Source organism: Piliocolobus tephrosceles, chromosome 7, assembly GCF_002776525.5.
Source record: "Piliocolobus tephrosceles isolate RC106 chromosome 7, ASM277652v3, whole genome shotgun sequence".
In the NCBI taxonomy this organism is placed as follows: Eukaryota; Metazoa; Chordata; class Mammalia; order Primates; family Cercopithecidae; genus Piliocolobus; species Piliocolobus tephrosceles.
The window spans coordinates 127,643,767-127,670,141 of NC_045440.1; the positions used below are offsets into that span (position 1 = coordinate 127,643,767).

Here is a 26,375-nt window from a genome sequence, read left to right on the forward strand (position 1 = left end):
GAGGCCAAGGATGCTGCTAAATTAAACATCCTAGAAAACACAAGATAGCTTCCCTCCAACAAGGAATTATCTAGCCTAAAATATCAATAATACTGAATTTGAGAAGCCCTGCCCTGGAGTCAGTGTTTAACTTAGTACTGCTTTTTATGATTTGAGTTACCAAACACTTTTGGAAGAATGTTAGAGATTTGAAAAACTTAACCCATTGGGTATGCCCAGGACTTTGTCCAAAATCTATCTGTAAGCACACAGCCTAATGGTAACACACTTTTCTCAGAGAAGCAGTAGGTGGTAGGTTACCTTAAAGAACTGGTAAGAAGAAGCTGTGTGGAAAAAAGACCTAGAGAGCTGGGCTAGGAGTCAGAAGGGAAGACAAGATAAACTTTGTGAAGAGCCTTCCGTGTACTAGGACCTTTATGTAAATTATCTCAACTATTTAGGATGACCATAGAATTGTTTATCCAAACTGGGGCCATTTGGGAGTGAACAAGGGCACTGTTAATAATCAAGCTGGTACAAGGAACACACACAAGGATTTTCCTGAACAGGGGAATGTGTGACACTTTCTTCTTATTCCTTAATGCAGCCTCATGATGGGCTTATTATGATCCTCACTTTTACAATGAGGAAATTGAGGTTCAGAGAGCTCAATTAATTTGCTCTGAATTACTCAGTTGGGGAGTAGTAGAGATGGGATTTAGCCCAGGCAATTTGCATCCCTGGTCCATGCCAGGTTCACACCCCAAGCCAGCTTCTGTCCCAGCTCTGGACTCACTCACTGATGGGCAAATCATGTGAGTTTGATTATAATGGGTCAGGAACACTCACCCTGCTATCCCAGAGGTATTGGGATGTAGACCTAGTGATTGCATGTGTGGAGGAGCACGTTGAGAGGGTAAACCATTATCAGATGTAGAAGCTTATAGTTGTTGCCTGAAATTCACTGCCAGGTGTTTGAAATCATCTGGTTACTAGGATCCTTCATTTGGCTGGTCAGATGTGGCTTTCTGATTAAGGGTGAATATTAATTCACCCTTTTCTAATTTTCTAAAAATTTTCTAATAATTTATTAGAAAATAAATCATCCCGCTTTTCTCTATTCAATTGGTCTTCTTCCCGAATGCGAAACCTTTGCTTACATTTCCTCTTCCTCTGAAGAGTCACTGTTTCCTAGCCAAAGTCCCTTTCTCATACAAATCCTACATCATCTTCATGCTCTGGTGGAGCCCCACCTCATTCATATAAAATCCACCCTTGCCCCATCATCCCAACCCACATCCATTACTACCCTCTTGCCTGAGCTGACAGCGTTCTTAGAATGTATACAACAGAGCTGGGCATGGACTCCACAGGGCTTCTCACATGGGCTCTTAAATCTCTTGTACCAGGGTAAAATCTGATTTATGGAGTTCAAGGACATGGATGGGAGGTTCTGTTCTGCCACTAATTAGCCACAGAACTTCAGATAAACTTTGTTAACTTCTCTGAGCTTTAGTTTCTTTATGTATAGAACAGAATCCTGGCTGGGGTAAACATTAACAGAGATAATGGATGTAAAATTACACTGAAGCATGATCTTTGTGACAGATGGGATTATCACCTTTTTAATCCTTAGGAATTTACGGAAAGAGCAAGGACTCTGGGGTCAACACACAAGGGTTGAATACAGACTCTGCTACGTATTGTGTATTAAGCATGGGCAAACTATTTTTTCCTCTGTCAAAAAGGAATAACATCTACCTGGTGGGGATGTTGCAAGAGTTCATAAGATAATGTGTGTCAAGTGTATAGATAGCATTATGTCTACCCCCTAAGTTGATACTCAATTTATGCTCTAATTCCTAAATATATATATACAGAAGTCAACAGATACGCTAAATAGACATCTATAAAACTACCAAGCTATACGTAATACCTATTTTTACTAAAAGGATCTTATACAACCATGAATTATCAATTACTCATGTCCCTCAGCCCCCTCCCAAAGCTAAAGAAGATATTTTTTTCTTAACAAGGGCCGCCTGCAGATGTGGGTAGACATGTTTCCCAAGGATATGCCTCAACCAGGACCTCCTGTTGACATCTCTCCAAGGCGACCCAAAGGGTATGTCAGCTGTAGCCCCAGCTTTAGGGGAAGATACCAGGATAGCAGATAAAAGAATCATGACATTTTATCTGGTGTCTGACAGGTTACCTGATCATCATACCTCACTATCCACTTGGCCAGTTTTGCAGGAGCTGGTGGTGGCCCCTGTCTTAAGGGAGGGGCTTCTGAGTTTCCAGTTCCTCATCTGAAAAATGCTGGTTAATAGAAGGAAGACCTGCTCAGAGGAATACATGTCCTTGATGGTTCTAAGGTCTCCAGCTTGGATACTTGGTTCTGACAGAACCAAGCCCCTGAGTGTTTATATTTCTGAACTTGGTAAACTTTAGGAAACTTACAGACCAAAGGCAATGCTAGAACCACACAGACAGCAACTGACTCAGCTTTCAAGGTCATTGACTTAATTCTTCCTTCTCCCACCCCAGATATGAATTGAGAGTGACCATCTGGAACACTGAAGATGTCATTTTAGAGGATGAGAATTTCTTCACAGGCCAAAAATCGAGTGATATTTATGTGAAAGGGTAAGGTTATCAACAAACTCCAACCTTCCTTTTCCTTCCTCACCTTTTTAAACCCTAACCAAATCTGTGCCTCACGGAGGATTTGTTTATCCTCACGGAGGATAAACCCACAGCGCACAAAAGGAGCCATCTTACTTCGTTAGATGAGGCCACTTTCTTTGTCTAATATTTGTCTTATTTTGTCATTTTGCTAAAAATTATTACCTTATAAAAATATTTTATGAGGAAAACTTATTACATATACATCCTTCAGTTAAACGTTGGATACCTAAACTTATTCAGTAACATTTGTCATATATCTATCTTTAAACAGAAGGAAGCAGAGTGATGTGGTGCTGTTAATGAAAGATTAATATGTCGAGCAGATTGTAAAGCGAATGTGAAAGCTAAAATTTAGACTTTCCTGTTTGCTAGTGGTATTGATTTTAAAAAGATACAGCCTAAGACCCAGGGAAGCATTTTATATCTCTTTTACATCTTGGCTCTGCTTCCTTTTGACCATTTGTCAGGGAAGGGGGGATGAGGTGGTATGGCATCAGAAAAAAGGTGATTTAAATCTGTACCTTAACTAAAACCTACCTCTGCCTTATGCTAATATCTCTTTGCCTTCCCCAAACAGGAAGTATTCTGCCTCCAGAATGTATGTTATCAATGATTTGCAGTCATACCACATCAGTGGTTCAAAGTTCCCATTTTTTTCTTAATAAAAATATAGAATGAGTTAAACTTTTACAAAGCAGGAGTAATAGAAGGAGCGTGACCCAAAATAAGATTTTAAGATCCTCTGAAATTGCTATTTTACCATGGCTTGAAATACGGAAGGATTCTGGGAGAGTTCAGGTTGAGACTTCCAGAAGCTGGCCTTCTGGAAAATGTGTGAAGGAGATGTCTGTTCACTCTCTGTCTCCTTCCCTCCCACTCACTTCTCAGCCAACTCCAGTCTGGCTTTCTTCCCAATATTCCACCAAAGCAGGTCTCGCTAAAGTGACAGTGCTCTCCATTTTGCGAAATCGAATTGTCTTGTGTTTTTAAAAATTAGTCCTTATCTTATTGCCTTTGTCTGAGGAGCATTTGTCACACCTAAGCACCTCTTGTTTTTGAAACACCTTCTCGCCTTAACTTCTGTAGCAACACGTGTCTGTTTTTTCTCTTATCCCCTTGATTACTTCTTGTCTGTGTCCTTCGAAAGCTCATTTTCTGCCGTCTAGCAGTTAAATAGCTCGTAGCATTGTCCTGGGTCAACTTCTCATCTCCCACTCTTTTATCTCTCTGCCATTTTCAACTAACACTTCGCTTGAATCAAGTGGTTCAAATAACCAGTGGCTTTAGTTGTCACCTTTTAATTTCCATTCTTGACAACTCCTGTTCCCAATGTGTCTATGTAGATTCCTCAAAAGCAGCACCTCAAACTGAACAAGTCTAAAACCAAAATGATCTTACAACACTTTCTTCTCTATGGTTCCTTATCTTAGTGACTGGCACCATCATCCATTAGGTTGAGAACCCCAAACCTACAGACCCTTTCCTGACTTCCCCATTTCTAATGTGTTGTCAGAGCCTGTCCATTTCACCTCCCAAGTGGCCATCAGCACTGTTCATCCTCTCCATCTTAGCCTCATCCCACCATTGTCTTTTCCTCCATCATCTCTTGCCAGGTGGGACCACAGCAATACCAATGCTACCATCAAATTGGCCTCTCCATATTCATTCTTGCCCTCCAATAATTTGTTCTCTATGTTTAAACATGAGCTATCTTTTCAAAACACAATCTGATCATGTCCTGTACTTAAAACCCTTCAATGACATCTCATTTTCTCTGAACAGAGATTCAAATCCTTAATACATCCTAAAATATCCCATATAGCTAGCCCCTGCCTCTCTCTCCAGCCTCATTTCATAGCACACTCCCCCTTGCTCTCTGCAAGAAGAACTAAGAAGAAAGACCTAAGGCTGCATCCTTATTTCTTCTTCCACGGGGCCTTTGCACATCTCTCTCTAGTTACTTCTGCCACTCACTCATATCCCTCTCTCCCCTTTCCCCTATGACGATAGCTCCGTGAAGCAAGGACCATCTCTGTGTGCTCCCTAACACTCCCCTGGTGTCAAGCTCTCTCATTGCCTCAGAAAAGACACCACAAATGTATTGGTTGAGTGAACACCATCTTCAGCTAAATAATTTGGCCCATACATGAGTGGTGACACTCCTCCGTGAAGAGAAAGGCCTTCACTCCCCTCTTCCCTGCCCTGGGAAGGAAGGATGTCTGCTTTCAGAAAGCACACAGTTTGAAATTATCAACTAGTTTGAATAAAAAGTACTTATTTTCTCAATTAATTCACCATGGACAAAGTAGTAGGGATAAATGTACTAACTGTAACTTATATTATGCTGGGGATGGAGGAGGAAGGCCAGATAATACTAAGAAGAAAGAATATGATAGATAATTTGGAATGTCCAAGGCACATTTAGGCATCATCTCATGTGATTTTTCAGAACAACCCTATAAACTAGGTGCTATAATTGCTTCCAGTGTACAGATGAAACAAAGACACAGGGAGGTTGGATAACTTATCTATGGCTGCACAGTAAGTGGTGTGGTCAGAGTTGGAATCCAGATGGGTGCAGGTAGCCCTCCCACCCTCCATGCCACACCAATCCAGGCCTGTTGGGCTTTCTAGGCCTAGAACCAGGGAGGGGGGGGACCAATTACAGTCTGATGGCACAGGTCTGACAACACAAGTCTATACCAGCCCAATTTCAGAGTCCTCAGTATAGTGGGCAATCTTATTTTAACACTCAAGTATAGAGGTGGCATCCCTTACAAAGAGGGCTCCCAGGGTGACAGAGATTCAGATTACACTTTCACTTCATATTTCTTGAATTTTCCCTCTTGATTGCATGGGGCTTCAGATCTACACAAGCAATTGAAGACCCTTCCCCAGCCTGCCTTGGCATGAGCCATTTTTCTGTTGTGACAGACCCTCTGACCCCTATTTTATTCTTTCAAGTTAAAATGGAAACTTCCAACTGAATCTAATCATAATGATTTTTAAACTATGATCTGTGACCACACTGAAATGAGCTAAATCACTTATGATTATCCTGATGCCTGGAGAACGTACTCTAAGTATTTGAATTCTTTGTAATCTTTTCTCAGGTGGTTAAAGGGTTTGGAGGATGACAAGCAGGAGACAGACGTGCATTACAACTCCCTGACTGGAGAGGGCAACTTCAACTGGCGCTTCCTGTTTCCGTTTCAGTATCTCCCTGCTGAGAAGCAAATGGTCATTACCAAGAGGGAGAACATCTTCTCTCTGGAGAAGATGGAGTGTAAGACTCCCGCTGTGTTGGTGCTGCAGGTTTGGGATTTTGAAAGACTGTCCTCAGATGACTTCCTGGGTAAGCCAGTGACTTCATCAAGCACATATTAGTCTCAGCTTTTGGAGAGCTTGGTCTGATTTAGTTACAAAGCTAATAATTTCAGCACTATCTACGATAGCAAAAGCTTGGAAACATCCCAAATAACCATTAATGGGGATTAGTTAAATGAGTGATGGTGCATCCACATGATGGACCACTACATATTCCAAAAGACTTAAGTTGATCTTTGCTCTACCACTAAAAAGTCATTAAACTTTGAGCTAATTACTGGTCTGCTCTGTGCCTCAGTTGTAAAATGAGGGTAGTAATATTACATATTTCAGAGAGGGGCAGAGCTGTAAATATGGTAACACAATTAAAGAGCACGCCATAGTGCCTCACATATAGTAAGCACTTGTAAGCCAAAATGTACCTGAGACAAGTCTCAATCAATTTACAAGTTTATTTTGCCAAGAATAAGGACAGGCCTGTGATATAGCCTCAGGAGGTCTTGATGACATGTGTCCAAAGTAGTCAGGCCTCACCTTGGTTTTATACATTTTAGGGAGATATAAGACATCAATACACGTAAGATGTATGTTGGTTTGGTCTGGAAAGGCGGGACAAGTGGAAGTGGGGGCTTCCAGATCGTAGGCAGATTCAAAGGTTTTCCAGTTGGAAATTGGTTATTGTCTAAAAACCTGGAATCAAGAGAAAGGAATGTCTATGTTATGATAAGGAGTTGTGAAGACCAAGGTTTTTTCATGCATATGAAGGCTCAAGGTAGCAGGCTTTAGAGAAGATAGATTATCAGACTTGAAGAGTCTGTTCTATGAGTCTTAAGGTCTTTGTTGATGTTAACAGTAATGAGGCATGTCTGACTCCCCCTTCCCATCAATAGCCTAGAACTAGCTTTTCAGGTTAATTTTAGAATGCCTTTGGCGGAGAGGAGGAGTCCATTCAGATGGTTGGGGGGCTTAAAATTTTATTTTTGGCTTACACACTCAAGTGATAGTCCTGCAAACGTTAAAAATATGGGAATATCTAATGAATTGGACAGTTATTAAGTGAAAAAAAAATCTCATTTCTGTAAACTACATTTATATGTATAGGAGAAAGGGATAGTCATAGAAGGCTAAGCACCAATACACAGAGCAGTGGTCAACTTTTTAGGGATGAAATTATGAAAAATTTTTCCATTCTCATGTTTTTGCCCATGTATATATGCTCTGAATTTTCCATATTTAACAAATGTTAATTTATAATAGGAAAAAATGGTTAAAGAGATATAGAACTCATGGCAATCTCTTACTCTGCCTTGTGTTCACTCATTGGAAAAACAGTGTTGGGAACCCACTAAGGTTCACTTCCTGTCCTGCAGAGTAGATACAAAGAAAATAAGACTAGTCTCTGACCTGGAAGAGTTTAGTGGACACCAAGAGGGAGGTGAAGTGGGGTGAGGAGGATCTCATGGGGTTGTCAGTGCTAAAGCAGGGGAAGGTTAAAGCCAAAAATCCAGGCTCAGGGAGCAGAGGAGGTGCTCAGCAGTGATGCTACCTGCAACTGAGGCTTGCAAGTTAAGTATTGTTAACTTAAGAGTTAAAACAAGCTCTTCCCTTGTCTTCTACCTGCTACCACGTGATTAATCTTTTGATGACACCAAACATGTCTCAATCCTATTTGTACTCCCAATACCTAGCACATAGTTGTGATCCAATGTGGTACTGATTGAACGACTAGGAAGTGAAGGGTGAATGAATGAATGAGGATGGTGATTGAGAAGCTCTTCTGTTACTTTTAGAAAATGCTTCCCTAACTGTAAGGGTCATCTCTCCACAGGCACCCTGGAAATGAACCTCAACAGTTTCCCTCGAGCAGCTAAGTCTGCCAAAGCCTGTGATCTCGCCAAGTTTGAAAATGCAAGTGAGGATACCAAGATCTCTATATTCCAGCAAAAACGTGTGCGTGGCTGGTGGCCTTTTTCTAAGAGCAAAGAACTCACAGTAAGTGACAGCTATAGGAGGTGGAGGAGATGGAGGAAGTTGGGGACATCATGCTGTTTCAATGAGTCATTTTGTGAACTTCAAGTAAAATGCCTTGAAATGACATGAACCCTTCATGCAGAGGTTCTGCTAAGCAGCAAGAATTTTTAAAGCTTCATAAATGCATGAAGACTTAGTGATCTATGTTGAGGTGATTTTCTATCCTTTTGGCCTGAACTTATGCCCCTGGCATATAATTTTTTTTCAACATTTCTTGAGATTATGCATGAAGTCCTGAGTAATATACAATTTCAATGCAATTACCTTATGCCTTCATCCTCAAATGTAAGACATGATTTAAAAAGTGATCCATCCTTTTCAAAGAAGGTGACGACAGGAGGAGCCATGTATCCCTTTTCCTGAATTGCCCACTTCCTGCAAATGCATGTCAGACTGTGTGGCATGTGTTTGGAGGAATTTTTGACCTTCCACAAATATTGGGAAGACAGTTTCTTCTTCCTATTCTTTCAACTCCCTCAGGCAGGAGGGATGACTTAGTGAGGCTGGAAAAAGGTACTGAGACTGATAGCAGGGTCTTTTTTCTGCTAGCCTTCCCTTGGGATGAGTGCATTCTGCCCCCTGCTTCTAGTGCCTTGTGGCAAAAGCACACCTAGGACAGGATTTTTCTGGTAGCACGTCTGGATAGAGACCTATTTCTCTTTCTGTCTCTGCTCTGAGGATCTAGTGGGTGTGAGGCAGGGATTCCCCTTGTACCTCACTGGGTAAATGGCAGCTGCTGGTCTGACCTCATGGTGTCTAGTTTTATTATATTTTCCGAGAGTTTATCTCTTCTATACATTCTTAATTGGATCCCCTTGATTGGTGAGGTTGCTGGAGAGGCCCAGCCAGTTTCATTCACCCTCAAGTACTTAATGAGCGGTTACTACATGCCAGCCTCTGGGCTTGGTTCTGGGCAATCAATATTTGTTGGATGCATGAATGAAACCAGAAATGAATAAGTCATGGCCTCTGCTCTCAGCCAGCTCAGAGTCCAGTGAGAGGGACAAACAGGTCAACATCCAATCATGTGTGGAATAACCGAGGTGTGAAATGCAGGGAAGGAATGGAGAGGTGGGAGGGATGCAATTGTCCTGATGAAGTTGAGGGTTCAAACAGGACAAAGGACAGTGAAAAGGCATTTTATAGATGAAAAAGAGCAGATGTCAACTCCAAGTGAAAGAACCATGATGAGTACAGAATGGAGGCATGAAGGGGCTCCCGGTAGAAGGCTAACAACCCTCTGATCAAAATTCCTGAACACAGTACAAGGTTGGAAAATGGGGATTGCCAGGCCCAGAAGTCCAAACTGTTATCCTTTGATATTATTCTAATCTCTCTACATTAATAAGCAGTAAATTTAGATGCATGATCATATAATAGCAGTCATCTATTATATTTTATATTCCTTTAGATTTTGAGAAATATGTACAGACTCCTGTTATTTCATTTAATCCTAATTACTCTTCATTTTCCATGTCATTTACTTATTTCTTCATTTCATCCAACAAGTATTTACTGAGCTTCTATCAAATGATAGGCCCTGAGAATAAGACATGAGTAATACAGACAAGGTCTCTGTTATCACAGAGCATACAGTCTAAAGTCAAGTTCAGACATACAGACCGACAGAGCTACTCACACATACTCCAAGAAAGAATGACTTAGAACAAGGGCTGGGCAGGACACAAAGCACCGAATCAAAGCTTATCCAATGCAGGGATTTCCATTCACTATGGTGGCAGGGGAAGGCCTTTCTGTGCCTGTGAAACTAAGTTGAAACTTGATGAATGAAATGTAGTGAGCCATGGGAGGAAGAGCATTTCCCACAGAGTAAATTCCACAGGTGAACGGCCTGAGGTGGGAATGAGTTCAGTGCTTTGGACAAACTAAAATCCCAGTGAATAAAAACCTCCCATAACTGGTGTGTGAGGCATGAGGGCAGTGCTGGTAAAATGGAGAGGACACCAGAGCCTGATCACATAGGCCTTGAGGCTATGGTGAAAAGCTTGGACTTCATTCTCAAAGGAAAGCCACTGCATGGTTTCCAGCAGGGAGGGGATCTGCCTCACCTAGGAAACACATCCCCTTAATGCTGTGTGGACAATGGTCAGAAGAGGGTCAAACTTGGAGAGAGAGGACTAGGCAGAGATGTAGGGAAGATTTAAAATATGCTGAAATAGGAACTCAGAGAGGAGGCTCTTTGTAGAAGGTTGCTGTGTCAAATGCTCCTGAGAGTTTAAATAAGAAGCCACAAAGATGTGCCCATTGGACTTAATGGCATGGAGGTTCCCGGTGACCTTTAAAAAAGCAGCATTGTGAATGTCCAAAGCATTATTCATAATAGCCCCAAAGCAGAAACACTCAAATGTCCATCAGCTGATGAGTCAATGTTTAAAATGTGGTATATCCATACAATGGAATATTATTCAGTCATGAAAAGGAATGAAGTACTGATATGTGCACCAACATGGATGAACCTTGCAGATGTTATACTAAGTGAAAGAAGCCTGTCTTGAAAGACTACATACTGGTCTGATTTCATTTATGTGAAATGCTCAGAATAGGCAAATCCATAGAAAATAGATGAGCAGTTGCCAGGGGCTGGGGTGGGGTTAGAAGGGGAATGGGGAGCAACTGGTATGGAGTTTCTTTTTGGGGTGATTAAAAAAAAAGTTCTGAAATCAAATAGTGGTGATGGCAGTACAATTTTGTGAACATATTAAAATCTATGTAATTGTTGTATAATTTAAAAGAGTGAACTTGGTGAAACCCTGTCTCTACTAAAAATACAAAAAATTAGCCGGGCATGGTGGCGGGCGCTACTCAGGAGGCTGAGGCAGGAGAATGGTGTGAACCTGGGAAGCAGAGCTTTCAGTGAGCCGAGATCACACCACTGCACTCCAGCCTGGGCAACAGTGCGAGAATCTGTCTCAAAAAAAAAAAAAAAAAAAAAAAAAAAAAAAAAAAAACCAGAGTGAACATTATGATATGTGAATTATATCTCAGGTTTTTAAAAGCAATGTTAGTGGAATGGTGAAGACAGAAGTAGATGAATGTGGATTGTCCAGTGAATGAGAAGCAGGTTAGTGTAGACTCTCTAGAACCCCCGCCAGTTTCATCTCTCATTGCTCCCCTCTCAACTATCTCAAACCCTTCCCGGACTCTTGCTTGTCTGCTCTGTGGACTGGTTCTTCTGCCTGGATTGCCTTAGCCCCTTTCTCTGAGAAAACTCCTAGTCCTTAAATATTTGGAGATTCTTTTTAGTAGTTGTCCCTCTGAGATGCCTTCCTGGGTATCCTCAGCCTGGGTGGGCTTGCCTTCTACTTCCCTACTTGTATCTCTTGACACACTATTTAAACTTATCCGTGGACTTTATGGTTCTTCTACTGTCAGCAATTTGAGTCCAAAAAATATGTTTTTGCTTTCCGTTCCCTTTCTTAATTTTCAGTGTCTAATGTACGTAGCACATAATACTCAAATATTTATTGAATGAATCAATTCAAGAATAATTAATTGACCCTACTATAAAGAGATTATAAGGTTTTCTTCTGTTTACTTAGTGTACTGAGCACATAAGAAGTGCTCAGTAAATGTTCTTTGAAAATGAACACATTAGTACACATTGATTTATATGATTATCTGAGTGTCGGTTTAGAAGCCAGAGAGAAATAAAGAAATGACAGAAGACAGGTAGATTTTAATGGCAAAGGGATCAAAAGATTTAGATAGAATATTACACAGTGGTGTATGGATGAACCTTTGGGCTGTGGCAGTCTATTTTCCTAGACTGTATTAAGATCCGTAGAAGCATTTGAGCTTATGATATGAGCCCCACCTGCTAGGTATCAGAGTAGTGGCAATTTCCATGATTTTTCACCTTCTGTCCATGCTGTCCTTGCCAGAGCCTAGATATGTCAGGTTATTAGAGTGATTTAAATTCATTTGTTAAGTGAGACATTTATGTGGGAAATTTACTGTCTGGTTTGATTGACTCAATGCAGAGTTTTTCTGCTTTTGTGCTTCGGAGGGTCCATTTGAAGATCCCTCTATTTGAAGATTCCTCTTTGTCTCGTGAGGGAAAACCTAACAGAACCACTAAGGCCAGATCACGTCTTACAGTCCTATCATAAAAGAGAAGCCTCTTTTATGAGGACATGCACGTTTTATAATTTACGATCCCACAGAGGACTTATGTGCATCAAAAAATGCATGTCTGTGTTAAAAGTTTCAAAAGCTTTCTGGATTGTCCTAGGGATTGCGATCAGTAATAATGAAAGGGGTGGATTCCACCCTAGAACGGTGCCAGGTCAGCAGATAAGCAATGGATTCAAGGCTAACTGGGGCCAAGCACAGTGGCACACACTTGTAGTATCAGCTACTTGGGATGCTGAGGCAGGAGGATCCCTGGAGCCCAGGAGCTCAAGTCTACCCTGGGCAACAGAGTGAGACCTTGTCTGTAATAATAATAAACACTGACTCCTGGATTCCATCCTTTAAGAAATAAGAAAAACCATCTTGGGTCCAAAGCCTGGCTCCATTATTTACCAGCTGTCTGAACTTTACCATGAACCTCAGCTTTCTTAGCTGTAAAGATTGAGAAAATTAAAGTATGTACCTCATGAGCTGTCATAACCTTGAAATGAAATAGAATCTGTGTGCCTGGAACATACTAAGTATTCAATAAATATCAGATTTTTGCTTGAGCGAAAATTTACTCAGCAGTCAACTGTTTTGACTAGTCCCTGCTCCCACTTCCTTCTGGGCCCCAAGATGAGGGAATGCCTCAAACTCAAAATACCTAAATATCTAAGTCAATGTTAACATCTAATCCTTAGGGGTTACACTTTTGGTAAATGTAAGAAAAAAGAAGGGGCTGGGTGTGGTAGCTCATACCTGTAATCCCAGCACTTTGGAGTAGGAGGACATCTTGAACCTGAGAGTTTGAGACCAGCCTGGGTAACACAGTGAGACCCTATCTCTACAAAAAAGTTTTAAAATTTGCCAGGAATGGTGGTACCTACCTATAGTCCCAGCTACTCAGGAGGCTGAAGAAATAGGATCCCTTGAGCCCAGGAGTTCAAGGTTGCAGTGAGCTGTGATCATGCCTTTGCATTCCAGCCTGGGCAACATAGGGAGTCCCTGTCTCTATAGAAAAAAAGGAAAGAAAAAGAAAGGGGGGCGGAGTGGGGGAAGGAATAGAACCTCTAGCAACATACTCCTAACTACTTTATAAATGATTCTCCTGATGAATTGGCCATGATAATGAATTAAAGATTTGAAATGGCTACATTGCCTGGGGGTTCGTTGTCTCATGCTGAGAAAAAATTCCGGATATGGACACGTGTGGATGGGTTAAGGAGTGGAAAGTTTAATAGAAGAAAGGAGAGGAGCTCCGAGAGAGAGAGACCCGTCCAAAAAGGTGGAGAGGTGGCCGACTGCAGCAGATTTTATAGGCAGGCTGGAGAAGGTGGTGTCTGATTTATATAGGGCTCACACATTGGTTCAATCACGTATGACGTTTACATAGGGCCCAGGACAGGCTGGTTGCACCACCCTAATCTTATTATGCAAATAGGCTTTCCCGTTGATTGGCACCATCTTTTCTGTTCTTTACACGTGGCTGAGGGAAGGGAAGATGAGACCACCATCTTGAACATGTCTATTCCCTAGTCCCTGCCAGCATTCACGGTGCAAGCTCCCAGCTCGCTTGTCTCTGCCTGCAGTTTGACTTTACAGGCTGCTCTTTGTTAAAGAGAAAGGCCTTACCGAGGACTCCCATACCCTTACTACCTGCCTTAAATGATTTCTTCTTAACTCCTGTATCACCTTCTATACTAAGGATAGGGGCTTCTAATTAAATGCTCTTCATTTCTATCAATGTAGTTTTCCCCTGAGTCTAGATGATCGTGTTGCTCCTTCAGTAGTTCATTTTTCAACAGTTACAGAGAGCCTCCTCTGAGCAGGGCTTTGGTAGGATATCCTGAATACAGAGATGAATAGGATGCAGCTCTTGCCCCCGAGGAGCTGCTGTCTTGAGGAGAAGACAGAACAGTTGCCGGTTGCTTCTCTTGTCTCACTGTCGTAGTAACAAGTGTTACCAATAGGAACTGACTACCAGAACCTGTTCTGAAAGACTGAACATACAAACAGCAGTGGTCAGACCACACGTAACAATAAAGCTACAACCTCTGCGGCAACGAGCCCCAAACCGTCAGAGCTTGGGCAATGACTGCAAGCTTCCCTAATTGGTGCCCCTCCTTCCAAATATGTTCCCCTAACTAACCACGTATGACAGCCCCCTGCTTAGCCTGCTTCCAGTTTCCCCACACGAGCACCTTTCAGTCAGAACACATCCGATGACTTCCCTTTTCTTGTGATAAATCTTCCTCTCTCCCTATTTTTGTGTCTCTGACAAACCTAAGTGACAGTAGTGCTAAATAAGTAGCCTCTGTTTGTTCTTATCTTGGTGATCTTTGTTGATTTCCACAGCACGAAATACTGAATGTATATTAATTCATTTATCTGCTAAAACCCCCTGAAAACATATATAATCAATCCCAGTTTTATAGATAAGGAAGCTGAGGCACAGAGAGCTTAAGTAACTTGCCTCATGTCACACAGCTACTCAGGGAGGATGAGATTCAAACACAAGCAGTTCACTCCTACACTCTTGAGTCCTAACCACTGTGCCATACTTCCTTTTCTGGCAGAGGGTCATAGAAACAGAAGGGACGTCCAACCTGTCCTGGGGTCACCAGCAATCTTCACCATAGAGGTGAAGTCTGAAGTGATATTTTCGGGGGAAATACAATTTAAAACAAAGTCTCCCAACTCAAGAGCAATAAAGTTTTATCATTGAGTAGTCATTAAAAGCAACCTGTTGAGAGATTGCAGAGACAGAAATTTCATCCTTTTATATAGCTGAGCAGCAATCACCCATTACATACATATTTTCAGGAGAAATGATAACTAGTTCTCAAATAAGAGGACTTCACAGCCCCATTTGTCACACATTGTTCTAGATTCACATGGTCATTGAGGTGACCATTTCTGTTACTTGATTAGTTTTACCCAAAGGATAAACAAACTTCTCAAATCTTTATGCCACCTGCTAGAGATTTTTTAGAAACATTTATTTTTAAATCTGTTATCAGTGCCCCCCCAGCAGTGTCATTTAATCAATCTTCTCAAATCTTTATGACAGGAGGTAGTTTTGCAACTTGGAGCAAAGTGCTCACCAAAGTTAGTCTCCTACCCTCCCAGAGAAACTGGGGTATAGGGTGCTATTCTCTTGATGTTTACATTTCAAGGAGATGGTTCTCAGATCCTTGAAAAAGACGTTCCTGGGTGTTAAAGACAAAAGGCCTATCAGCTTTCAAAACAATTGATATACATTTCAAAGAGAAGAGAAAGTACTTACAATTTCTCTGAAGTAAATGCTTTAAGAGAAAAGGGGGAAGGAAATCTCTTCCGATTTTCAACAGGGAGAACTAAGCCTCTCATTTTTTATTTTTATTTGCCCTTACACCTCCTAAAGGGAAAATAAGAATTGACTTCATTTTCATGCATACCAATGGCCCACGGTCAGAGCCTAGCCAAGGCTAGGAGCAGCATGGAACCTGGTCCTGAAAGCCCTGCTTTGGCCTGCAGAAGGGATGTATTCCAGCTACCCCTGTCATATTGTTACAGGAAAGGGGTCCCAGTCCAGACCCCAAGAGAGGGCTCCTGCATCTTGGGCAAGAAGGAATTCGGGGCAAGTCTGTAAAGAGAAAGCAAGTTGATTAAGAAAGTAAAGGAATAAAAGAATGGCTACCTCCATAGACAGAGCAGCCCTGAGGACTGCTAGTTGCCCATTTTTACCGTTATTTCTTGATGATGTGCTAAACAGGGGTGGATTCATGCCTTCCCTTTTTAGACCATATAGGGTAACTTCCTGACATTACCATGGCATTTGTAAGCTATCATGGTGCTCGCTGGTGGGAGTGTAGCAGTGATGATGACCAGAGGTCACTCTTGTCCTCTGATCGTTGGTTTTGGTGGGTTTTGGCCGGCTTCTTTACTGCAACCTGTTTTACCAGCAAGGTCTTCATGACCTGTATCTTGTGCTGACCTTCAGTCTCATCCTGTGACTTAGAATGCCTTAACCGTCAGGAGTGCAGCCTAGTAGGTCTCAGCTCCATCGTACCCAGCTCCTATTCAAGATGGAGTTGCTTTGGTTCAAATGCCTCTGACACTCTTTCCCCCTTAAGTAATCAATAACCATATTAAGAAAATAACTTTCTCCTCATGGAGTAGCAAGTTAGGTGGCCCAGAGTAAATGGTGTAATGGAAAACTCCTGCCATTCCTGGGGGCACTTCTGTTCCATGTGTGTAAAATCACTAAGTTAGACTGGGTGCCTCCAACATGCATGCCCAGCCTAGACATTCTCTAATTCCAACTCTGTGTGCCCTCTCCTCCCGTTCTTTGAAGCCAGTATCCGAACATTGCTGTCTGGTTTTAGTTCCTGGCAAGCAAGAGAGGGTTTGTTTATGGCCATGGACACCTGCCAGCTTTATTTTTAAAGCTGCTTATCAGTACCCCCCAGCAGCATCATTTAGACATTTAGACCACACAGCTTCTAGTGTGGAATGTGGAATGTGGCTGTCCTCAGAGTAAGTGAAAAACAGCTCCATGGCATTGCTGAGGAATGGGGACCCTTGGGAGAAAGAAAGGGAATATCTACGACCAAGTTCTTCGTGAAGCACATTGCACTATGCATTTTATATGCCTTATCCCAAGTCATCCTACTCAAAGCAACCTTTAAAGAAATCACTCTTTTAATAGATACAGATCAAAAAATGTCTTTTACAAGTTAATCCCACAAATCAACAAACAGCCAAGGTAAATCGCATCCCTGGTACATCAACAATTAAAACTTAAAGGGAGATTTCTATGCTTCCAGTTTGGTGTGAAAAACAGCTGTCAGCTTCTATTATGGCTACATACTTAGATGTTATGTTCTAAAGATTCAACAGTGAATGAGATAAATTCCTAGCATCTTGAAGTTCACAACTTAGCTGGGGAGGGTGGTAGATAGATCATTTAAATAATATTTAGCAAGATCAGATAGGAGCAGAGGAGTGAGTTATTTTTATATAAAGATTCTTTTTAAGATAGGGTGTATAATGTGCATGTATAGGAAATCTGAAAAGCACAAAAGGTAGAAAAAATAGCACACATATGTATACCATCTTAAGAAAACTCTTGCTAATGGTTTGGTTATTCCTAATATTTTCTCTATGCATAATCATTCCATACTTAAAATAGTGCCTTCTTCATTTTGTTCCACGCAGTTTTCTTATGAGCATTCCTCTGCATTATACTAGCAATATTATTAACTCTATATTCTCAAAATAAAAATGCCAGTTTAATCATTGTGTTTGTCCTCAACATTTATTCATTTAAAAAATGTGAGCACACAGAAAAGTTGAAATGGAACAATGATCAGCCATAGATCCACCACTAAGATTCAACACTTGCTGATATTTTGCCATATTTAGTCAATATATTTGCGTATACTCCATCAATATATGAAGTATATTTGAGTATTTGTGTGTACGTATATATGCCTATTTTTTGACTGAACAATTTAAGCTGCAGACATTCTGACACTCTACCCCTAAATACTTCAGTATGCATCTCTCAGGAATATAGACACTCTACCACATATAAGTAAATAATGATTCCCTAATGTAATCTGATATCCACACCATATTCATGTCTCCATCTAGAAAAAGAATACCCTATTGCCCCCAAAATGTCTTATATAGCTGTTTCATATTCACAACAAGACTCAATCATGGTTTATGTATTGCTTTTCATTATTATATCTCTTTGGTCTATTTTAAAACAATCTTCTGACATTTTCCCCTCATGCTGACTATTTAATGAGACTAGGCTTGCTTTATCTGGTTGTTTTCTCATCATATTGCTTATCTGATTCTCTATCCTCTGTATTTCCTGTGAAGTGTAAGTTAGATATGACAGCATTTATCAAGTTGTTTAATAGGTGATGCTGTTTACTCCATAGCAGATCATGCCAGGAGGCACATGCTATCAGATGGTCTCATATTAGTGATGCTGTGTTTGCTCACTTGACTATGTTGGTAAATACAAGATCTCTTCATTGTAAAGGCACATTTTCCCCTTTGCAGTTAGCAGACAACTGATGGGTAACGTGGTGCTGCGGGGAATTCCTGTTCTGCTCTACCCAAAGGCTTTAATAACTACTGGCAATCTTAATTATTTCATTGGTTTTATAAAATAATTTTTCTAACCCTTGCTTACATCTGTCTGTCCAAGCTATCTATCAATCTATTTACCTATCTACTATCACTTGAAAAAATGTATTTATTGGTTGGCATTTATCTGTTAAAAAGGGCTTCCCTCATCAATTGGAAATAAATCAGTCACCCTCCTCCCCTACTCCCAAAAAAGACAGGATAAATACATAATTATATCACTTAATAACCAAATTTTAGAATTCAGAGTTGGTATAAGAGTCATCTCTAATGATTTTCCCTTGCTTTTGTTGTTACTGTTATCACTATGGATTCATGGATTTTTAATAAATATATTATAAGCTCTATCCACTAAAGAATCTAGAAGTAAAATCACCCAGTAGCAAAGACGACTCCTAGCACCTAGATCCTGGTTTCTACACATCAGCTCCTACTAAAAACCAACCAACCAAAGAAACAACAGGGATCTTTGGGGAAATGGCTGACTCCAGGTCTACGGCAGATAAAATCCAAAATGAGTCTGGGACATCTCAGTGGAGCTAACAGGGCAATTTGAACATCCAAAAGAATAATGACTGTGCTTTGTACGTAACACTTTTTCTGAGTTTTGAATTATTTCCTTAACTTAGTTACCCAGAAATGGAATTCCTACATTCAGCATATAAGATATACCTGTATATATGTATATGCAACTACATATAATATACACACACATATGTAGTTGTATACATGTGTATACAACTGTATTTTTGTGGTCACATATGTATGTATGTATGTACACGTATGTATGTGGATATAACTATACACATAAATACATGTATACATATATAATGTGTATATGCAATGTGTATATATATACACATATACATATATATATATATATATATATATTCCTTTTCCTAAAAGATTTTGCCAGCATACTTTCCTCCATTAACATATGAGAATGCCTCATGTAATTCCAGTCAGGGGTGTGTTTTCATAAGCAATAATCATTGCTGAAGGCATGTGCATTCCAAATGCAATCACTTCTCAGCCTCCGAAGGCATCCCTTCTGTAGGCACGGTGCAGTTTGGCACATCAATTGTATATGTGATATGACAAATCCAGGCTTCTCAAGGATATTTTCTTATTGTCTCCCATCCACAGATATCATTAGGCTAGTAGATCGTCTCTCAGACTATTTTTACTAACTCTGATTTTAAATTACATTTAGAGGATATTATTAGCTTATGACCTCTCCTTGGTGCTGAGCTGGATGCTGATGGTTGAAATAGGACAGGAAACCTCTGTGTGGAGCGATACCCAGAGCCACGACATTTATCGAAGCTGTCAGTAAACACCTTTCCCCTGCAGCCTTCCCAATGCCTGATAGATGCGTTGTGACCTTTCCAGCAGGGTGGTGGAGCTGGTGCAAGGCTCTTCATGATGATAACAAATGACTCCTATGTCTAGGGCAGAAGTAATTTAATATTCTCTGCCTCCTTTTTCTTTGGGCCTGTGGGACTTTTCTGGTATTTTCTCTATGGGCAGATGTTTTCTGTTAAAGTGCATATTTCTGTTGATGAAATAGTATTGAAGTTAACAACTACCATAGTTAAAGGCTTTCTAGTTAACAAGCCCTAGGCTAAGCACTGCATATGTGTTATTTCATTTGTTTTTCAAAGCAACCTTATAGGGTACATGCTGTTAATAGCCTCAGTATAGTGAGACTTAAAGAGGGCAGGTGACTTACCCAAGATCACACAGCTAGTAAATTGTAGAGCCTGGTTTCAAATGCGGATCTGTCTTTCACAAGTCCTATTCACTTGACTATTTGTGTTGTCCTATGCCACACTATGCCATCCTATGCTATAATATTAAGCTATCCAAAGCCAGCCCACAGATAGAGGTCAAAAGCATATACTAATGCCAGAGCAATGACGGCAATTATGGGGTTCCTCCTGAATATTTCAGAAACGGCACGTTTATTCATTGTTAAATAGCCTACTTTTTTCTTCCAGAACAAAGTGCCATTTAGACATGTAAAGTGGCAAAGGAATGGAGTTTGGCATCAAAGGACCTTGGTGCAAATCCGGATTTTTTAACTTCAGTTAGCAAACATCACCAAGCCTTGGTTTCCTTGGTTGTAAAATGGTAATAAAAATGCCGTATAGTTTATCAGATTGCCCAAAAGGTTAAATGAGCTAATGCATGCATAAAACACCATGCAAGTTATAAAGTGCCAGAGTTGAGTTTATTGTTATTAAGAGTAGAGAACAAAGGGGCAACTGCGATCCTCTTACTGTGGCCCTAACTTACTCTCTGTTGATTTCTATTCTCTCTTCCAAGCATTCTGGATCCTAGCAATTGGTTAGCTCCTCTTAAGCTGACTCTACTTCAAATTAGAGGAAGTGGATGAAGTGCCTAGTGTATAACATACTGCTCAGCAGAGCTTAAGTTACCTGTGAATGATCTCTGGAAATAAGTCTGTTTTGTATATTGGACACCATTTCTCCATGAGTTTTGGACTTATTTCTTGAGTCTCTCTCAGCCATCAAGTCCTCAACTCTGCCTTTCATCAATCCTAGAAGTTAGAACCAGATAGCTCTAGAAAGCATCTGGCTATTTGACAGATCAGAAAACTGAGACTCAAGAAGACAAGTGCCATTGGATGGTGATCATGAAGACAATTATGGAGTCATCTCATGTTAGAGTTAGGCAGGCTCTTATAAACCTTCTAGTCCAATGTTCTGGCAATTAGATGAATAAGTTGGAAGGCAGCCTGCTATAATGGAAAGAGCATGAGCTTTGGTATCTCACACAGACCTGGGTTCAAATTCCAGTTAGTTGGCTTGTTGTCTGTGTGACCTTGGAAAAGTTATTTGATCTCTGTGGTTTCATTTCTTCATCTACACAAGGGAGAACTACCTTGCTTATTGCTATGACTGATAGACAGATAAATGATAGAACAAACCTGGGGCAAAGTGAGCGATCAGTAAAGCATTGCAATTACAGTTATACATATTATTACTCTACTATTGATGAATGTGTAAAGGAGAAATTAAAATCAATAGAAGCTTCATATTTTTTCCCCACAGTTTTCAAATATTTTCTGAAGCCTATATGTGCAAGTCATTGCCTATGGGGCTAAGATTTCTGAACAGGAATGAGAGACTACATATATACATGTTTTCATGAAACATTTATAGATCATAAGACATTTAATGCTACTCTGAGTTGGGCCAGGGTTCCATTCAAAGGATGAATGAGACCATCTAGATTTTAACTCATGATTTCACTGGTAATGAAAGTCCACTGCACTTCTTTATTAATTCAGGCAGCCGTGCCACTCCCTCTCTTTTCCTGCCCCGCAACCTTACCCATATGTATTCTATATCTTTCTTATATCTCCCATGATTATATTTTAATGGCTGCCAGCAACCAAACCTACTTGTGAAGAAGTCCTGGCCTTTTTAGGGTGAATGGGTAAGTTAACACAAGACCGCTGGCTCATCGGAATCTTAGACTTTTGTATTGGGGTAAGAAATCAATAATGTCTGTGAAGTCAAGTAATGCCCAGTTCACGTGTGATTCGGAGGAAGCAGCTTTATCAGCAATCATGTGTAATAAAATGCTTCACTCCTACCAGCTCTGCCTCCCTCCTATCATCTTGAATTTCAATGCACAAAACCAAAAGAGGCAGGAGAAATGAGAGTCTCTGTCACCAAGAATAGGAGCTCCAGGAGATCAGAAGTTCTGTTTTTCTTAATCATTAAGTCTCTAGTGCCTAGAACAATGCATGGCATACAAAGGATCCCCAAAAGTGCTGAATGAATTAGTGAGCAAAGGAGAATGGCTAACTTTTGTGGGGGTCCTATCTCATCCTTTGATAAATCAAGACATACGTCCCTGCCAAGAACTGTGGCATAGTGCTCTAAAGAAACACATTACTCTCACAATTTTCAAATAAAATAGGCCATTTCTTATTGAGAGAACAGGGGAAGAAGGAGGGAGTGCTATAATAAAAGGATAACACTAAAATCACTAGTGGGGACAACAAAAAGAATGAAGAATGACAGAAAAGAAACACCATTCAGCAAATGTGGGGTCACTGTCACCAATTTCCTCTTGAGAATTGACAGAGAAGACAGACTGTATCAGATTCAAAAGGATCTGCCACTCAATTAGTCCCCTTTCTAATTACTGCAATATTTCTTCAAATATCAAGTGTTTACAAGAAGAGTAGTACATGTGACTGGGCTTGTGTGCCTGTGTGGACACATGGGACGCTTTCCTTCCACAAATCTTGAAACATCATTCCTAGGCTTTTGGTGTTCATCATAAAAATGGCTTCTCCCAGGACCAAAAAAGCAACAATATTTATCAAAATAAAGCAGCAGGATAATCAAAATACTTTCTGGAATTCTCCAACTTGGTAACACTTCTAGAAGGTTGCCACTGGCCCAGTGGGCCTTTGTGACTAGAAACAAAAGCTTTTGCATCTTTTTGCAGGGCAAGGTTGAAGCTGAGTTCCACCTAGTTACAGCAGAAGAAGCTGAGAAAAATCCTGTTGGAAAAGCCCGAAAGGAGCCAGAGCCCCTGGCCAAGCCCAAGTGAGTGGAGTTGTGAGTGGGAACATCAGAAATGGGAAGGGGCCTTTGCAGTCCTCACTGGTGTCTGATATGGGCACTTCATTAGAGCAGTCCTGTGAAATACCCAGGAAACAAGTCAATCAGTGCCTTCCAACCTGTGTAGCTTTTTGAAGAAAAAGCTAAATATAAGAAGAAATATAAGACATAAACTATGCCTTCCAGGAGCTTTCGATCTATTTGGGAAAAATAACACATTCATAAAATAGTTGTCAGAGTGTAGACGACTCCATCGTTTCAAAAGAGGGTGAGTCGAGCGATGAAAGAGGAACTTGAAGTGAAGGGAATCATTGGGGTCTGAGGCTGTCAGGAAAGACTTCATAGAAAAGGTGGGAGTTGAGCTGGTAGGTTGGACAGATGGAGGGTGATGGGGCCTTGGGCTGGATTCTAACTGGACTCTTGCTCTCTGCTCCACACCAGCCTTTAACCATGGTACAGGAATCCTCATCATACAAATGTCAGGCTGCTCCTGCTTCGGGCCACATGCTCTTCTCCCATTTTCAGGCCTCTGCCTATGGGTCCTCAGAAAGTGGGAGTCAGAAACATTTCCTGGGTGTCTTAAGCACTCTGAGTGTTGACAGGATGACCCCCTTTTTGATTTTCTCTTCCTTCCCCCTCAGCCGCCCAGACACCTCCTTTTCCTGGTTCATGAGCCCCTTTAAGTGCCTGTACTACCTCATCTGGAAGAATTACAAAAAGTACATCATCATTGCTTTCATTCTGATCATCCTCATCATCTTCCTGGTCCTTTTCATCTACACCTTGCCAGGAGCCATCAGCCGAAGGATCGTTGTGGGCTCATAGAAGATCATGGAGGACCCAGATCCTCCCCATATACTAATCCTCTCTTCCTCATCTGGGAGCTTCTAAGAACATGTCAAACGCATGGCACTGTGCTGAGTGCTAAGGGGACAGATCAACCCTTCTTGGAAGAGATGGAAAAGAAACATTTTCTCCCTGCTCCAACCCCTGCCTCCAGGTTTCAAACTTACGAGACATAAGGCATGTTTTATCCCTTGGGCAGCATGAAATAAGGCACTTTCACCCCATGGTAATCAACAGTGACCTTAAATTAACTTAGATCAATGTTATCTTTATGTAATTGCTTATATCCTGAAAGGTTTAGTTCTGGGTCAGAGATTTTATTAGAAGTACTTTATTTTAAATAAAATTTTAGGCCAGTTGTGGTGGCTCATGCCTGTAATCCCAGCACTTTGGGAGGCTGAGGCAGGTGGATCACTTGAGGCCAGGAGTTCAAGACCAGGCTGGCCAACATAGCGAAACCCCTTCTATACTAAAAATACAAAAATTATCAGGCATGGTGGCACGCACCTGTAATCCCAGCCACTCGGGAGGCAGAGGTTGCAGTGAGCCGAGATCATGCCACTGCACTCCAGCCTTGGTGACAGAGTAAGACTCCGTATTGGAAAAATATAAAAATAAAATTTTAGAGCAAACTGAAAATATTATAACAAATTACTAGACATTGAACCGGTTCCTTATATCTTAACCTTGTGTAATCCTTATAGTTTACAGAACACATTCACTTAGGCTGTGAAACTGGCTTGCAGACAATGTCACATAAATCATCTAAAATACCTTATTGTTGAAATTTCCATCTAGAGACGAGATGTAGTGGATTTTCTATTAAAGTCACCACTTGCGGAACATGTTCAATAATAGTAGTTGGTTCTGGAGAAACCTATTTTGATTTATGCTCTGTGGCAGTTTCCAGATGGGAACTTTATAATATGTTGTCAGATATATGAAATATAATTGTGTGGATGGATCAGGGGCAGCTCCATGCCACCAGCAGGAATTCCCTTTTGTCAGATATACCAGCTCCACCAAGTATGGTGTTCCCATAGACCATGATATGAATGGCCATCCCTGGCACTATTCAGCACTTAGCCTGACCACCATATGTGCCAGATTTCATCATGAATCTTAAGCACAAATTTTTATTTTATTTGAGACAGTCTTACACTCTTCACCCAGGCTGGAGTGCAGTGGCATGATCTTGGCTCACTGCAATCTCCACTTCCTGGGTTCAAGCAATTCTCATGCTTCAGTCTCCCAAGTAACTGGGATTACAGGCACTTGCCACCACACCTGGCTTTTTTTTTTTTTTTTGTATTTTTAGTAGAGATGGCCACCAGGTTGGCCAGGCTAGTCTTGAACTCCTGGCCTCAAGTGATCTGCCTACCTTGGCCTCCCAAAGTGCTAGGATTACAGGCAGGAGCCACTACACCCAGCTGCTTAAGCACAAACTAATTTCAAAACCAGTCTTAGAAATGATATCCTACGCACTTGTCAAATGGGGTCAGTGTTTCTTGAAAGTAAACCTCTGCTTTTCATAACACAGTCTAAATCTGCCACCCTACCTAAGGCAGGGACTTGAAATGAGGGGCAGGTTTTTCTCAGATATAATAAGGAAACAGAAGAATTGGAATATTTAGTCTCAATTCCCATGCACAATTTTCGGCCTCGTATGCAAATCAATATGACAACCATTTCTTTTTTCTATCAGCAAGAGCCATTTGTTGGTATTGGGAGGCTAGGCTGGAGTTCCCCTCTTGACACCAGGGCTACTGTTTTGTTTGATAGTCTGGCACAGATGTCTTCTAAAGGGTAACATTTACTTCTATATAGAAAGTCATTTTTAGAATGTTCCTGGTCCATCAAAGGAAGACTAAAAGAATGTTCTCTGTGATTTTGGACTTAAGCCTTTTTCACTGAATTCTGGCCCTAGATACTCACTAGTAACCATAAGGCCCTGTTTTCCCCAAATGCTGAAATAGAACATTTACTGCATTGGCAATGTTTTCTAGTGGGATTGGTTACACAAACTGTCATTCATTCTTACTGTGCAATATTGTACAGCCATAATTAATGGTGTAGTTAAAAATATGTGATGGCATGGAATATATACATTGAATATATTGTAAGTAGGAAAATATACAGGTTAGAAAACTGTATGTATAGCATGTTGTAAAAAGAAAATATATATATACATGCATAGCAAAAAATGTCGGGAAGAATATGCCAAAATGTTAATGATTATCTTTCTTTAAGTAGCATCTTTTTTACTTTGTCTATTTCTCCTAAAACTTCTAAAATAAAAAGGTATTATTTTTCATGTAAAAAGTTTAATAAACTTATGTGTCCATTTAAAAATATTCACCGAGTGTCTCCTATGTGCTGGGCAGTGGGGATACGGCAGAGATAAGACAAACAGTAGCTCCCTACGATATTTTATCTTCAAATTATGGGTCATCCAAGAAAGGCACCAGATAAGGAATGTATTTCATGGATGAGGTTTAGGAAAAAGTATGAATACACCTCTGGTGATGCTGACAAGGAGAACAGCATTATTTTAGGATAAATTTGAAAGTAAGGTATTCTACTTTCTGCTGGATTGTGGACAGGAAGATGACA

The 26,375-nt window shown here is 40.7% G+C and overlaps 1 protein-coding gene across 1 annotated transcript in view; it reads left to right on the forward strand.

Moving 5' to 3' along the window:
* Positions 1-24,064, forward strand: part of FER1L6 (fer-1 like family member 6) — a 180,925-nt gene extending 156,861 nt beyond the window's left edge. Inside the window, exons 35-40 of the mRNA XM_023223018.2 lie at positions 2,016-2,104; positions 2,530-2,628; positions 5,784-6,025; positions 7,826-7,989; positions 22,801-22,901; positions 23,558-24,064. Of these exons, the coding sequence (XP_023078786.2) occupies positions 2,016-2,104; positions 2,530-2,628; positions 5,784-6,025; positions 7,826-7,989; positions 22,801-22,901; positions 23,558-23,741 (879 nt within the window). The 3' untranslated portion in view covers positions 23,742-24,064. The remainder of the gene's footprint in view (positions 1-2,015; positions 2,105-2,529; positions 2,629-5,783; positions 6,026-7,825; positions 7,990-22,800; positions 22,902-23,557) is intronic.
* Positions 24,065-26,375: the final 2,311 nt, after the last annotated feature.